Consider the following 15,224-nt stretch of genomic DNA (forward strand, 5'->3'; position numbering starts at 1 on the left):
CTAACCCACACGTTTTTGGACTGTGGGAGGAAACCGGAGCACCCATTGGAAACCCACACAAACAAGTGGTAATTTTTCAGAGGAGGTGGGGAGAAAGTTTTCGTGTAACGTGCTGTAAATGATGCAGGGATTCTGCAGTTCACTGGAAAGTAAGTGTGTCCTGATTGCCGTCGTGAGGGAGGGATGCCAAACTATGTGACCCATGAATGGTGATGATTTGTGTCCCATCCCCAGAGGGTGCTGTGATGGGTAAGACAGTTTGAGTGAATTGTGCTCAGCCCCAAGGAATGAGATTTAAATGACCGATCACAGCTCCTCATCACGTTTGTGCTGCATGTCTGTTTAAAATAAAACAACACGCTCAAATATTTAAAAATATTCCCTATTGATATACACTGTGAATGCGGAGCTGATAGCATTTCTGCGGAACCACCCACCCCCTAACCCGATGCAGTTCTTTAATTGCATATTACAACAGATGTTACGTTATTGTAACCCAGTGTTTGTAACTGAAATGAGTTGAGGGTGAATTTAATCTATATCGTTTCACCTTCCATAGAAAGTAGAAGCAGGCGTTGGCCATTCAGCCCTTCGAGCCCACTCCGTCGTACATTTTGATCACGGCTGATCATCTAATTCAGTATCCTGATTTCACCGCCCACCCCCCCACCTTTCCTCCCATATCCCTTGATCCTTTTAGCTCCAAGAGCTATATTTAATTTCTTCTTGAAATCACACAATGTTCTGGCCTCAACTACTTTCTGTGGGAGTGAATTCCACACATTCACCACCCTCTGGGTGAAGAAATTTCTCCTCACCTCAGTTCTAAAAGTTTACCCCTTATCCTCAAACTATGACCCCTGGTTCTGGACTCCCCCCACCACTGGGAACATTCTTTCTGAATCTACCCTGTCTAACCCTGTTAGAATTTTATAACTTTCTATGAGATCCCCTCTCGCTCTTCTAAACTCCAGCGAATATAATCCTAACTGACCTAGTCTCTCCTCATATGACAGACCTGCAATCCCAGGAATCAGCCTGGTAAACCTTTGTTGTATTCCCTCTATAGCAAGGACATCCTTTCTCAGATAAGGACACTAAAACTGCACCCAATACTCCAGGCCAATACTAACAGCATCCCTGATGGCCTACACCACTGGTACAAAATGAGATTTAACTTTGCTCCTGCTCTGTGTCTAGGTGGCTCAGACATGGACGATGCTGAGGATCGTTTATTCCAACCCAGGTGCTATTTCATCTGTCAACTTGAATCAAAGTATAGGCAAGAGTGGGGGCTTACCCCTTATGAACAGGTAAGAAAGGCAGGGACAGTTTAATTTGAAATAAAATGGTCATAGAATGCTGTGGTGAGATTACATTTCTGGTATATAATTGATAACGTTTTCATACAGAGGGTGGTGACTGTTTGGAACAAGCTACCAGAGGTGGTAATAGAGACGGGTACAATTTTGTCTTTTTGAAAGCATTTAGACAGTTATGTGGGTAAGATGGGTATAGAGGGATATGGGCCAAATGTAGGTAACTGGGACTAGTTTAGGGGTTTAAAAAAAAGGGGTGGCATGGACAAGTTGGGCCAAAAGGCCTGTTTCCATGCTGTCAACCTCTATGTCTCTATGGCTAAGTTGGCCTCTCAGCAGTGAACCATTTGGTCTTGCTTTCCTATATATTCTGTACTCATTTAGAAAAACTTATTTGTACAGAGGATAAAAGTACGTAAGTTTATCTACTGTCGGTATGGGTTTTCTTATTTTTAATGTATACTACAGTTTCCATCTTCAAAGTTCAGTTTCTGTCTGATTTGGTGATTTTTTTTTAAGAAGTGTAGTTTCTTTCTATTTAATACAGCAGGCAGTGTAATGTATTCATGTTTCATTTTCCTGCCCAGTCTTAAGGAGCTCTCTGCAGCACTGGGTAACGAGACTAGGTTGGAGCGAGGCAAGGCTGAAAACCGTCAGGAGATTAATCATTTAGATTCCTCCAATCCTTTAATCACCGCAAATGAAGGTAAAATAAATATACTTGCTTTTTTCCATGTTGCTGGGTCAGTATTTTTGCACATGTGCACTGGGAACTCCAATTAATTGTTCAATTGGATAGACTTTAATTAAACATATTGGTGAGACATGGTACTACAGTGCCAATGTTAGTGCTACTTGGCTTATTGTGATTTATCAGAATGGTAAAGATTCTGACTCTCTTCGGTGGCACAGTGGTTAGCACTGTTGCCTCACAGCTTCAGATATCCGGGTTTGATTCCCAGCTTGAGTCACTGTCTGTGCAGAGTCTGCATGTTCTCCCCATAAGAACATAAGAAATAGGAGCAGGAGTAGGCCATCTAGCCCTTCGAGCCTGCCCCGCCATTCAGTAAGATCATGGCTGATCTGTCGTGGCTCAGTTCCACATTCCCGCCCTCTCCCCATAACCCTTAATCCCCTTGCCTATCAAAAACCTATCCACCTGCGTCTTAAATATATTTAGCGAGGCAGCCTCCACCACTTCAACGGGCAGAGAATTCCAGAAATTCACCACCCTTTGAGTGAAGAAGTTCCTCCTCAACTCCGTTCTAAACTGCGCCCCCCTGATCTTGAGGCTGTGCCCTCTAGTCCTACTGTCCTTTCTGAGCAGGAAGAGCCTCTCCATCTCTATCCTATCCATCCCATTCATCATCTTATACGTCTCAATGAGATCTCCCCTCATTCTTCTAAACTCTAACGAGTATAAGCCTAGTTTATTCAGCTTGTCTGCATGGGTTTTCACTGGGTGCTCCAGTTTCCTCCCACAGACCAAAGATGTGTGGGCTAGGTGGATTGGCCATGCTAAAATTGCCCCTTAGTGTTGGGGCTCTAGCTAGAGTAAACACATGGGGTTATGAGGATAAGGCCTGGGTGAGATTGTGGTTGGTGCAGACTCAGTGTACCGAATGGCCTCCCCCTGCACTGTAGGGTTTCTGTGAATAGGTTTAACAAAAAATAACCACAGCACCAGGGACCCAGGTTCAATTCTGGCCTCAGGTCACTGTGTGTGTGGAGTCTGCATGTTCTCCCCATGTCTGCATGGGTTTCCCCAGATGCTCTCAGTTTCTTCCCACAGTCCAAAAGATGTGCTGGCTAGGTGCATTGACCATGGTAAATCCTCCCTCAGTGTACCTGAACAGGCACCGGTGTGTGCCCATTTTTCAGATAATAAATAATTCTAGGAAAGAACTCTATTTTCGCCACCAATCTCCACCATTACAAAAATGTTATTTTTCAGTTGAAGCAGATTTTCTCTCGCTTGCACTCTCCTTTGTAAGTTCATTTATTAGAATTAAAACTAGGCTTACATTAACACTGCAATGAAGTTACTGTGAAAATCCCCTGGTCACCACACTCCGGCGCCTGTTCAGGTACACTGAGGGAGAATTTAGCATGGCCAGTGTTCCTAACCAGCACACCTTTTAGACTGTGGGAGGAAACCAGAGTACCCGGAGGAAGCTCACGCAGACATGGGGAGAACGTGCAGACTCCGCACAGTCAAGTGACCCAAGCCGGGAATTGAACCCAGGTCCCTGGCTCTTTGAGGCAGCAGTGCTAATCACCGTGTCGCTCCCTTGTACAATTGTCAGTGCCACAGCAAGCGACTGATTTTTAAAAAAAATTTGATTTGGTTTAAATGATTTCATTGTGAGCAAAGTTCTCACCATTTTAGCGCACAATTTAGTCTAATACTTTCCTTCTGCCCTGTTACAGAGAACGAGGAGACGGAAGGTAGCGATGTGCCTACGGATTACCTGTTTGGGGATGTGGAAGGGGATGAAGATGACCTTTACATGGTGGACCATGAAAATGCCCCAGGTGAGTGCTTTATTCAACTAACTGTTGGGAGAAATTGCCAGTTATCGATTGTGTCGTGAAAACTGACATCGTTCAAGTCTCCTAACCACGAGAGTTCTTCTGGTGTTGATGGAGATCTGTCGTTAAGTAACTGTTCTGAGCAAAACCCATCCCAGTTGCCAGATGATCTAAGGTGCTTAAATGAAGCAAAGGCGAGATGGTGGTGAGGGGCTTGCTTGGTGCTAAATTGTTTCTTGGCCTTGGGATTGTTCAGGAAATGGTGTTTTTCTGGATCCTATGTTGCAGTGAGTGTTAGCGACTGGATTTGTCAGCTCCTGTCCTCTACCAAGGATACCCAACATGTTGCTGCTGAGGATCAGACATATTACTGACCACTGTCAAATATACTATTTTCTTTCATTGATGGGCAGTGGCACAGTGGTTAGCACTGCTGCCTCACAGTGCCAGGGACCTAGGTTCGATTCGCAGCTTGGGTCAATGTCTGTGTGGAGTTTACACATTCTCCCTGTGTCTGCATGGGTTTCCTCCGGTGCTCCGGTTTCCTCCCACACTCCAAAGGTGTGCCAGTTAGATTGATTGGCCATGCTAAATAACTCCTCAGCGTCAGGGGGATTAGTTAGGGTAAATGCATGAGGTTATGGGAATAGGGCTTGGGTGGGGTTGTGGTCAGTGTAGATCTGATGGGCTGAATGGCCTCCCTCTACACTGTAGGATTCTGTGTAGGAATCGTTTGAAGCTGTGTGTGGAGTGAATTTACCCCATACGTACCCGTACACCAACCCCCATCCCTTAGATAATTTCTGATAAAATTATCGATGGAATGAGTGACTCATGAGATTTGCATATTCTGATGATTTTGCAATGTCCCTGGCATTAGTTATTTGCATGCAAAGCTTGTGAATGTACAAGATAAAAATTTCTTGCCTGAGCTCACATCCAAGTCAGTAATGCTGCATACTTAGATTCATGCACTAAGTTTCCAGCTCATGCTGTATGCTGGTCAGAAAGACAGCTGACTATAGAGATAAGGGGCAGCACGGTGGCACAGTGGTTAGCACTGCTGCCTCACATCCAAGGACCTGGGTTCGATTCCCAGCTTGGGTCACTGTCTATATGGAGTTTGTACATTTTCCCTGTGTCTGCATGGGTTTCCTCTGGGTACTCCCACGTTCTGAAAGACGTACTGATTAGGTGCATTGACCCGAACAAGCGCTGGAGTGTGGCAACTAGGGAAATGCAGTGCTAATGTAAGCCTACTTATGAAACTAATAAATAAACTTTAATAAAAAAGGATATTATTAAACTAGAAAGAATGGAGAAGAGGTTTATTAGGATGCTACCAGGACTCAATGGTTTGTGCTATAAGGAGGGGCTGGATAGATTGGCACTTTTTTCCTGGAACGTACGGGTGATCTTATTGAGATCTACAAAATAATGAGGGGCCTAGATCCGTTAAGTAATCAATATCTTTTACAAAAGGTAGAGGAGTCTAAAACTAGAGGGCATAGGTTTAAGGTGAGAGGGGAGAGATACAAAAGGGTCCAGGGGGGCAGTTGTTTCACACAGGATAGTGACTGTCTGGAACAGTAGGTATGGTAGTAGAGGCGGTATTTTAGAAAGTGTTTAGACACTTACATGGGTATGAGGGGAATAGAGGGATATGGGCCAAATGCGGGCAATTGGGACTTGCTTAGTAGCTTTAAAAAAAAGGCAGCTGTGGGACAGCAGTGCTAACCACTGTGCCTCCCCATTCTGAATGTTGGGAGGCTGTTAAAGAGTGAAAATATAACAGCCATGTCTAATTCTGTCCTTTCCTCTCCTTTATACAAAAAGGCTTCCATCAGGGATTGGTGTACAGTGATCAGGAATGAGGACCTCCTTGTTATCCCCTTGCTAACCTGAGGCCACTGCCTTTATTACCATGCCCCCTGCCCCGCTGCCACCCTCTTGCTCCCTGCTGGTGAGCATCAGAATTTGGGACAGTTTTCTGACCATTAAAATGAATGGTCATAAAATCACAAGTGCAGGTGCATTTGCACTGCCGGTGGGTCGGTGCAGATTCATATAATTCCCCCATTGTGTGTCTGTATGTGTAAAAGTGCTGTTCTGGAACAGGGCCCATGTTCAATTCTCTCGTTTCTTTTAAGCATCGATGTCAGTAACTTTGTTTACACATGCTGCCTTCCTATCTGTCAGCAGAGGAACATGAATACGTTTTGCCTCAGGAAGCGTTCCAGCTGCGTCACGAAATTATCGATAACCCTTCTGCTCCGGACCACCTTCAGGACAAAGTGGAATCTCCACACGTTAGCGGAAATGAAGCTGAGACTGTGTGCCTGACCCCAATTGAATCCTTCTCCCTCATGTCGATCTCGCAGCCTCTGTACGATGCCTATCTGCCTGCTGATTACTTCAATTCCCTCGTTAAAGACATGCTCCATCACTACGCTGAGCAGGGAGATGTGCAGATGGCCGTATCCGTTCTCATTGTACTCGGGGATCGTATACGGAAAGAAATTGATGAACAGACACAGGTGAGAACATGTTCAAATAAGCTGTATTCTCTTCCAGTTTCAAAGTTAAGCAACAAGGAATGTTGAGAAAGTGGTCTCAAACCATGGGGGGGGTTAACTGAATTATTCTTAAGCAAGCTTATTTATTAGTCACAAGTAGGCTTATATTAACATTGCAACTAAGTTGCTGTGAAAGTCCCCTAGTCGCCACATTCCGGTGCCTGTTTGGGTACACTGAGGGGGAATTTAACATGGCCAATACAACTAATCAGCATGTCTTTCAGACTGTTGGAGGAAACATTGAATGTATTCAAGAATGGCTGGATGTAGCACTTGGGCCGAATGGGATCAGAGGTTATGGGGGAAAAGCAGGATTAGGCTATTGAGTTGGACAGTCAGCTGTGATCATCATAATGACGGAGCAGGCTCAAAGGGCTGAATGGCCTCCTCCTGCTCCCATCTTTTATGTTAAACCGGAGCACCTGAAGGAAACTAACACTGACACGGAGGGAACGTGTAGACTCCACCCAGTGAACCAAGCCGGGAAATGAACCTGAGTCCCCAGTGCTGTGAGACAGCAGTGCTAACCTCTGCCACCCATTGCCACCTTTAAATATGTTAAAATTCCAGAATAGAGTCCACAACAGTTACTTTATTTCTGATGGGTCTGATATGATTTTGATTTATTGTTGTCACATATGTTAATTAGTATACAGTGAAAAGTATTGTTTCTTGCACCCTATGTAGACAAAGCATACTGTTCATAGAGAAGGAAAGGAGAGAGTGCTGAATGTAGTGTTACAGTCGTAGCTAGGGTGTAGAGAAAGATCAGCTTAATGCGAGGTAAGTCCATTCAAAAGTCTGACAGCAGCAGAGAAGAAGCTGTTCTTGAGTCAGTTGGTACGTGACCTCAGACTTTTGTATCTTTTTCCTGAGGGAAGGTGGAAGAGAGAATGTTCGGGTTGTGTGCGGTCCTTGGTTATGCTGGCTGCTTTGTCAAGGCAGCAGGAAGTGTAGACAGAATCAGGGGATGGGAGGCTGGCTTGCATGTTGGATTGGGCTATGTTCACGACCCTTTGTAGTTCCTGGCGGTCTTGAGCAGAGCAGGAGCTGTACTAAGCTGTGATACAACTAGAAATTGCATCCTGCAATCTTATCCATCGCTTCTCCTCACTGACTCCGTAGATGTATTCAATTCAGAATCATGATTTTGAGTTGTCTACTGTTTGTGACCTTGCCACACCTTACTGTCACCTCCCAGCCCATTGTGTCAAGAATGCTCATCCAATCATCTAACTTTGACCAATATTCTTGTCCCTCCGTCGCTGATCGCCTTTAGCCACGTTGGCCCTTACTTTTGAAACTCCTTCCCTGACCTTTGTTACGACTTCTGATGTGGACATGCTGGTGTTGGACTGGGATGGGCACAGTAAGAAGTCTCACAACGCCAGATTAATAAGTCCAACAGGTTTATTTGGAATCGTGAGCTTTCAGAGCACTGCTCCTTCATCAAGTGAGTGGAAGGTGAAGTGAAAGAGCAGCGCTCTGAAAGCTTGTGATTCCAGTTAAATCTGTTGGACTTTTAACCTGGTGTTGTGAGACTCCTTACTGTATCAATTTTGAAAATACTCTTGAATTTTTCCTTTTTTATTTGTTCGTGGGATGTGGGTGTTGCTGGCAGGGCCAGCATTTCTTGCACATCTCTAATTGCCCTCGAACTGAGTGGCTTTCTTGACCATCTCAGAGGGCTGCTAAGAGTCATTACCATGGCTCCGGAGTTGCATGTAGGCCAGACCAGGTAAGGACGGCAGATTTCTTTCTCTAAAGGACATTAGTGAATCAGATGGATTTTTACAATAATCGACAGTGGTTTCGTGGTCATCTTAATTCCTAGATTCTTAATTCCAGATTTTTTTTGTATTGAATTCAAACATCACCGTATGCCGTGGTGAGATTCTGGGTCACCAGTCCAACGACAATACCACTAAGCTACTGCCTCCAGAGGGAATTCCATGCTTGTGATTCTCTCTCCCAACTCTCATTGCACTTCTTTGTGTAGTATTTTGGGATATATTGCTTAACAAAAAGACACTGACTGTGGGAAATATTTGTACCGTTGCACTGCCTGTTTAGAATTGACTGTTGTCTCCTTTTGTTGCCAGGAGCACTGGTACACGTCGTACATCGACCTGCTGCAGCGTTTCAAACTCTGGAATGTCTCCAATGAGGTGATCAAACTGAGCACGTGCAGTTCCATCAACTGCTTCAACCAGGCATCAACCACCCTCCACATCAACTGCAGCAACTGTAAAAGACCAATGAGCAGCAAGGGCTGGATCTGTGATAGGTGGGCCCAATCTGTAATAATCGCTATCGGGAGGGTGCAGTGTCTACGTGCCAGTTACATGGACCAGATGTAATGGTGAAATTATACTGGGAGAGCTGTGATTATTTGAACCTGATACTCTTACAGAAATGGTTACTCGGCCAACAATGTTACTTTTTCCTATTCCGCTTTGCTTGTCTGTGCCCTGCCACAGCATCTTAAAGCCTACTTCTTCCCACAGTCCAAAGATGTGCTGGTTAGGTTGATTGGCCATGTTAAATTGACTCTGTGCAAGTTGTGGTGGGGTGGGGAGGTTAGCGGGATATATACATGGGATTTTGGCGATGAGGCGTAGGTAAGATGCCCTGTCAGTAAATTGGTGCAGACTTGATGGGCTGAATGGCCTCATTCTGTGATGCTACACAAGAGTCATTGATGCAGCTTTGTTTTATTGAGAACCCTTGGTAAAATGAGAAATGCCAGTCATCTGGATGGGGTGTGAACAGGAGAGAATATGGGAAAAGTTGAGCCCTATCACCTTCAGCAGTGGTGAAAGTGGTTACTCCAATAATGGAGCAGGCAATGCAGCTAGTGATTGTCCTAATATACCAAAAATTACTTACCTGAGGCCAACTGTGCCTGCCACCCTGTAAGGGAGAGCCTGATTGCAGATGTGATCCCCTCTCCCTTCACTTTGGGCAACTAGGAATAGGTGGAATGTACAAGGTAACCAGAACCCATGTCCGTAATTGATGGGGTAGCAGCAAAAAAAAGGCAGAAAGCTTAGCTCACTCCCTGTTCAATGTTAAATTCCCAGCTTGTCACTCTGTGTGGAGTCTGCATGTTCTCCCCGTGTCTGCATGGGTTTCCTCCAGATGCTCGGGTTTCCTCCCACTCCAAAGATATGTGGGTTAGGTGGATTGACCATGCTAAATTGCCCCTTAATGTCAGAGGGACTAACTAGGGTATATGTATGGGGTTGGGATAGAGCCTCGGTGGGATTGTGGTCAGTGCACACGATGGATGGAATGACTTCCTTCTGCAGTGTAGGAATCTATGGATTCTGTGTGTAGTCCCAGGCTACATGAGGATTAATTTCCTTTGAAATGGGGAGGTGATGGCTAGTGGTATTATCAGTAGTCTATTAATCCAGAAACTTAGCTAATGTTCTGGGGACCTGAGTTCAAATCCCACCATGATAGATGGTGGAATTTGAACTCAATAAAAAAAACCTGGAATTAAAAGTCTAATGATGACCATGAAACCATTGTTGATTGTTGGAAAAACCCACCTGGTTCACAAATGCCCCTTGGGGAAGGAAATCTGCCTTCCTTATCTGGTCTGGCCTACATGTGATTCCAGAGCCACAGCAATGTGGTTTGCTCTCAACTGCCCTCCAAGGGCAACTAGGGATGGGCAATAAATGCTGGCCCAGTCAGTGACACCCATGTCCCTTAAATTAATTTTAAAAAATGGTTCAGTAAGTTGTAAACTGTGATTGCAAAGTTCTCTTGTTCAAGGACTCGGCCCACCTGCACCTTTTTGGGATACTTATCTTTGGGATCAACATCAATTGTCTGTAAATGTCACCCACACCCTCAAACAATTTTAAAAAGAGTCCTTAAACCCAAATAATTCCACTTATTCCACGTTCTTATTTCTCGGAGCCGAAACTCTCTGAACTAAGTATATAACAGATTGAAATCGGAATAGCATCATGAGTTGGATCACTAAAGATAGAGATTTATTTTTGGTGAAAATGGTTCTGCAGTCAAGAGATTGTACAGATATATTTAAGATGGTATTACTTTGGCTTGAATGAACAAGATGCATTGGGTTTTATGTGTTCTAACTGCATAGCAACCTTTTATAATTTGGAGTTAAGGACATTTTCCATTAAATATTGAAATTAATACACTTAGAAATAATCAGTAAAGTCTGGAAATATAGCTGTTACAGTGAACATTGGCATTGAATTCTTTAGGCTTTTACACTGTTCCTATTTGGAGATCCACTAGTTTCTCACTAGTTAGTGGGACAATCGGATGTCTGAAATTTAGACCATAAGACATAAGAGCAGAATTAGGTCACTCAGCCCATCGAGTTTACTCTGCCATTCAATCATGGCTGATATTTTTCTCATCCCCATTCTCCTGCCTTTTCCTCTTAACCCTTGATCCCCTTATTAAACAAGAACCTTATCTATCTCTGTCTTAAAGACACTCAATGACCTGGCCTCCACAGCCTTCTGCGGCAAAGAGTTCCACAGATTAAAGGATTGTCCCTTTAGCCTGAGGTTGTGCCCTCTGGTTCTGGTTTTTTCTACTAGTGAAAACATCCTCTCCACGTCCACTCTATCCAGGTCTCGCAGTATCCTGTTAGTTTCAATAAGATCCTCCCTCGTCCTTCTAAACTTCCAATGAGTTCAAACCTAGAGTCCTCAACTGTTCCTCATACGCAAGCTCCTCATTCCAGGGATAATTTCTTGTCACACTGTGGATGAATTGTGTATGTTAACGTTACTGCCAGTATTATGTACACTAACCTGCTGCTGCGTGTTTTTCTTTGTGTTTTAGATGCCGTCAGTGTGCTAGCATGTGTGCTGTGTGCCACCAGGTTGTTAAAGGGCTGTTTGTTTGGTGCCAGGGATGTAGTCACGGTGGGCACCTGCAGCACATCATGAACTGGCTAAGGACTAGTTCACATTGCCCAGCAGGATGTGGCCACCTCTGTGAATACACCTGAGAAAAGCAGTGCTGAAAAACTCAATGTGGCATCCAACTGGCGGCAGCAACTTGACTTACTGATAACTGTAGTCCATTTGGATGTGCGCACCACTGTGACTTCCCAAAATCATTTTAAGATGCTGCACGTAACAGAAATCAGCTGAAATTGGGTACAGTGAAAAATCGACTCATTCACCAGGAAAACCTCTAGCTGATTGAACTATGATAAAGATTAACCGAGGTAATTAGCTGTGAAGTTTATTCATCCTACTGTTATTTTTCCTCATAGCTACCTATAATTTTGCAGTGGTACTGGCCAGAAAATAATTCCAAAAGGGATTTATTGCGACAACATCTTATTGCATAAAGTACTCTTGCCTTCCAATTGTACTGCACTGAAATGCCTCTCCAAGCAACAAACTAATGCAGAAAGATGCTTTGTAAAGCAACTGGAACTGCATTGGTATCAATGAGTGGGCGTGATACCAAGTTATTGCAAGACAATATTTCTGCACTCCATGACTGGCACACTTCCAGGCTTCTGGATGTTTGTGTGCACACACATGGGGGCGACATGGTGGCAGAGTAGTTAGCACTGTTGCCTCACAGTGCCAGGGACCTGGGTTTGATTCCCTGCTTGGGTCACTGTTTGTGCAGAGTTTGCACCTTCTCCCCGTGTCTGTGTGGGTTTCCTCCCACAGTCTGAAAGACGTGCTGGTTAGGTGGATTGACCATGCTAAATTTGCTGTCAGTGTACCTGAACAGGCACTGGAGTGTAGTGACTAGGGGATTTCCACAGTAACTTCATTGCAGTGTTAATGTAAGCCTACTTGTGACACTAACAACCTTTCAAACAGTTAACACAACAGATGTTGTTTCAAACATGCACCAAAGATTAAGCAAATAGGTCTATTTGGATAGTCAGTGTCAACAATGAAAGAATGTCCATTTTGTTACCAGTCAGGAGTGGGTTATTCATTCACTGCCTTCTGTTTTATGTGTTAATCTATCAGTATGTTAATGTTTTGGAATTTTTTGGGCAAAAGCAGTTAGGAAATTTATTTGGGACTCTAATTTGAGATGTTTAGGGCCTACAGGTGTGATTATGTGGCAAGGCAATAGGCATCAATCTGGTAACTTCCAATTTATTTTTAAACTGCTTGCAAAACTAAAGCAAATAATGCCGTGTGTGTGAATGCTCTGATTCCCCCGTTAATATACAATGCAAAAATCAGGCATATGCTGCTCCAGACTTGGTCAGAAAGTCAGCAGCATTCCAGCAACCTGCTTCAACCAAAGTAATATCCCAGACCTAATGTGGAGGGGTCAGTATGCATAATGAATTCAGCCATAGTGCGTCCACCTCCCCCACTCCCATGAGACCTATTGCAGTATAACCTACCCAACATACTGCCTCATTTAGTTACTTTGATTTTTATTGTGTTTAAGTTTAAATTTGCAGAGTAGGCAAAGTCTGTCATGTATTTTTGTTCAGTGTCTGCCATTGCACTGGGATGAAATGGACTTTTCCTTACAAAAGGAAACCCATTTCTGGCCATATTGATATAGCAGAGAAAAAAATATTCTAACCTCAGTTACACAGATGTCTTTCCACTAAATTGTGTTTGAGGTTTTGTTGAGAATATTTCATAGATTATTGCTTTGACTTTTGAGTTACATTCCACATGTAAGGAAGACCCCGATCTATGGCTAGTTGTACTTTTTTTTGATAAATTGTAATAAAGACTTTATTTAACGTTAAACTCTTCTACATATTATTGGATGGAGTTTGAAATTGTAACAGTCTAAAGGTTCGTAAGTGAATTTAGTCTTCCTCACACTTGTATTATAAACACCGTTATATTTCTTAAGACTAGAGTACTTTTAAAACTATTTATGAGAGTTTATTTTACATTGAATTCTGAATATATCTAGGAGTAACTTAGTACACTGCTGTTAAAATGCTTTCAATAAACAGTGGTTGCTTAATTTCACATTGTATTCAATTCATTCTCCAACCCATTGCACAAAGATGATTTTCCTCTAATATATTACATTTTCTTGCAGTGCTCTCAGCTGTCTTCTGCACAGGATTATAACTAAAATTGTTCAGTAATAATTGCCTGCTGAGTCCACATTAATGTTCTGTCAGTGTAATATACAACAAAGATGATTGAGACAGACTTGAAATTTTCTTGACTGAGGACTGAAGAACATTAAGTTCTGAAAATGTCAATGAAGTTTGAGCGATTTGCAAGATATCTGCATACACATAGTGAGTCAAGTACAATGTACCCAATACAATTTGAAGTTGAAAAAACTGGCCCTGAAGGTACATTTAGGGGCAATGGGGAAAATTCAACCCTAACCAAGGAATGCTGGCATTACAAATGAAAGTGGAAAGCAATTTCAGAGACAAAGTAAATATTTTCCTCACCGTGGTAGTCAGTGGCACGATGGTTAGCACTGCTGCCTCACAACAAATGTGGAGTTTATTCAAGGACCAGCTACAGCAAGTCCTTGATAACTATGTACCTGTCAGGCAGGGAGGAAGTGGTCGAGCGAGGGAACCGTGGTGTATTAAAGAAGTTGAATCTTTAGTGAAGAGGAAGAAGGAGGCTTATGTAAAAATGAGACATGAAGGCTCAGTTAGGACACTGGAGAGTTACAAATTAGCCAGGAAGGAGCTAAAGAGTGTTAAGAAGAGCTAGAAGAGGACGTGAAAAGACTTTGGCAGATAGGATCAAGGACCCTAAAGCTTTCTATAGGTATGGCAAGAATAAAAGATTGGTTAGGACAAGATTAGGGCCAGTCAGAGACATTAGTGGGAAGTTGTGCGTGGAGACTGAAGAGATAGGAGAGGCACTAAATGAATATTTTTTGTCAGTATTCACGCAGGAAAAAGTCAATGTAGTCGAGGAGAATACTGAGATACAGGCGTTTAGACTAGACGGGATTGAGGTACTTGAGGAGGTGTTATCTATTTTCATACTCTCAAGAATTGCTAAGTCCCCTGGGCCGGATGGGATTTACCCTAGGATTCTCTGGAAGGAGATTGCAGAGCCTTTGATCTTCATGTCGTCATTGGCTACAGGTATAATGCCGGAAGACTGGAGGATAGCAAATGTTGTCCCTTTGTTCAAAAAGGGGAGTAGAGACCATCCTGGGAATTGTAGACCGGTGAGCCTTACTTCTGTTGTGGGCAAAGTTTTGGAAAGAATTATAAGGGATAGGATTTATAATCATCTAGAGAGAAATAAATTGATTAGGGCCAGTCAACGTGGTTTTGTGAAGGGTAGGTCATGCCTCACAAACCTTTTCAAGTTTTTTGAAAAGGTGACCAAAGAGGTGGATAAGGGTAAGGTAGTTGACGTGGCGTATATGGATTTTAGCAAAGTGTTTGATAAGGTTCCCCATGGTAGGCTACTGCAGAAAATGCAGATGCATAGGATTGAGGGTGATTTAGCAGTTTGGATCAGGCATTGGCTAACTGATGGAAGACAGGGCGGTGCTTGATGGGAAATATTCAACCTGGAGTTCAGTTACAAGTGGTGTACCTCAAGGATCTGTTTTGGGGCTACTGCTGTTTTGTCATTTTTACAAATGACCTAGATGAGGGTGTAGAAGGATGGATTAGTAAATGTGCTGACGACACCAAAGTTGGGGGAGTTGTAGACAGTGAGGATGGATGTTAGTTTGCAGAGGGACATTGATAAGCTGCAGAGCTGGGCTGAGAGGTGGCAAATGGCATTTAATGCAGAAAAGTGTGAGGTGATTCACTTTGGTAAGAGTAACAAGATTACAG

General features: G+C 43.4%; 1 protein-coding gene across 3 annotated transcripts in view; it reads left to right on the forward strand.

The window, feature by feature from the left end:
- wdr24 (WD repeat domain 24) overlaps nucleotides 1–13,413 on the forward strand; it is a 29,650-nt gene extending 16,237 nt beyond the window's left edge. For 2 of the 3 annotated variants that reach the window (XM_080206972.1, XM_080206973.1), the window contains exons 5-10: nucleotides 1,201–1,313; nucleotides 1,907–2,025; nucleotides 3,750–3,854; nucleotides 6,051–6,388; nucleotides 8,530–8,714; nucleotides 11,270–13,413. In XM_080206972.1, the coding sequence (XP_080063098.1) occupies nucleotides 1,201–1,313; nucleotides 1,907–2,025; nucleotides 3,750–3,854; nucleotides 6,051–6,388; nucleotides 8,530–8,714; nucleotides 11,270–11,438 (1,029 nt within the window). In that variant the 3' untranslated portion in view covers nucleotides 11,439–13,413. The remainder of the gene's footprint in view (nucleotides 1–1,200; nucleotides 1,314–1,906; nucleotides 2,026–3,749; nucleotides 3,855–6,050; nucleotides 6,389–8,529; nucleotides 8,715–11,269) is intronic. The other variant, XM_080206974.1, reaches the window with a different exon arrangement.
- The last annotated feature ends 1,811 nt before the right edge of the window (nucleotides 13,414–15,224 follow it).

This window comes from Carcharhinus amblyrhynchos, chromosome 18 (assembly GCF_965287045.1).
Source record: "Carcharhinus amblyrhynchos chromosome 18, sCarAmb.v2.hapA, whole genome shotgun sequence".
Taxonomy (NCBI): domain Eukaryota; kingdom Metazoa; phylum Chordata; class Chondrichthyes; order Carcharhiniformes; family Carcharhinidae; genus Carcharhinus; species Carcharhinus amblyrhynchos.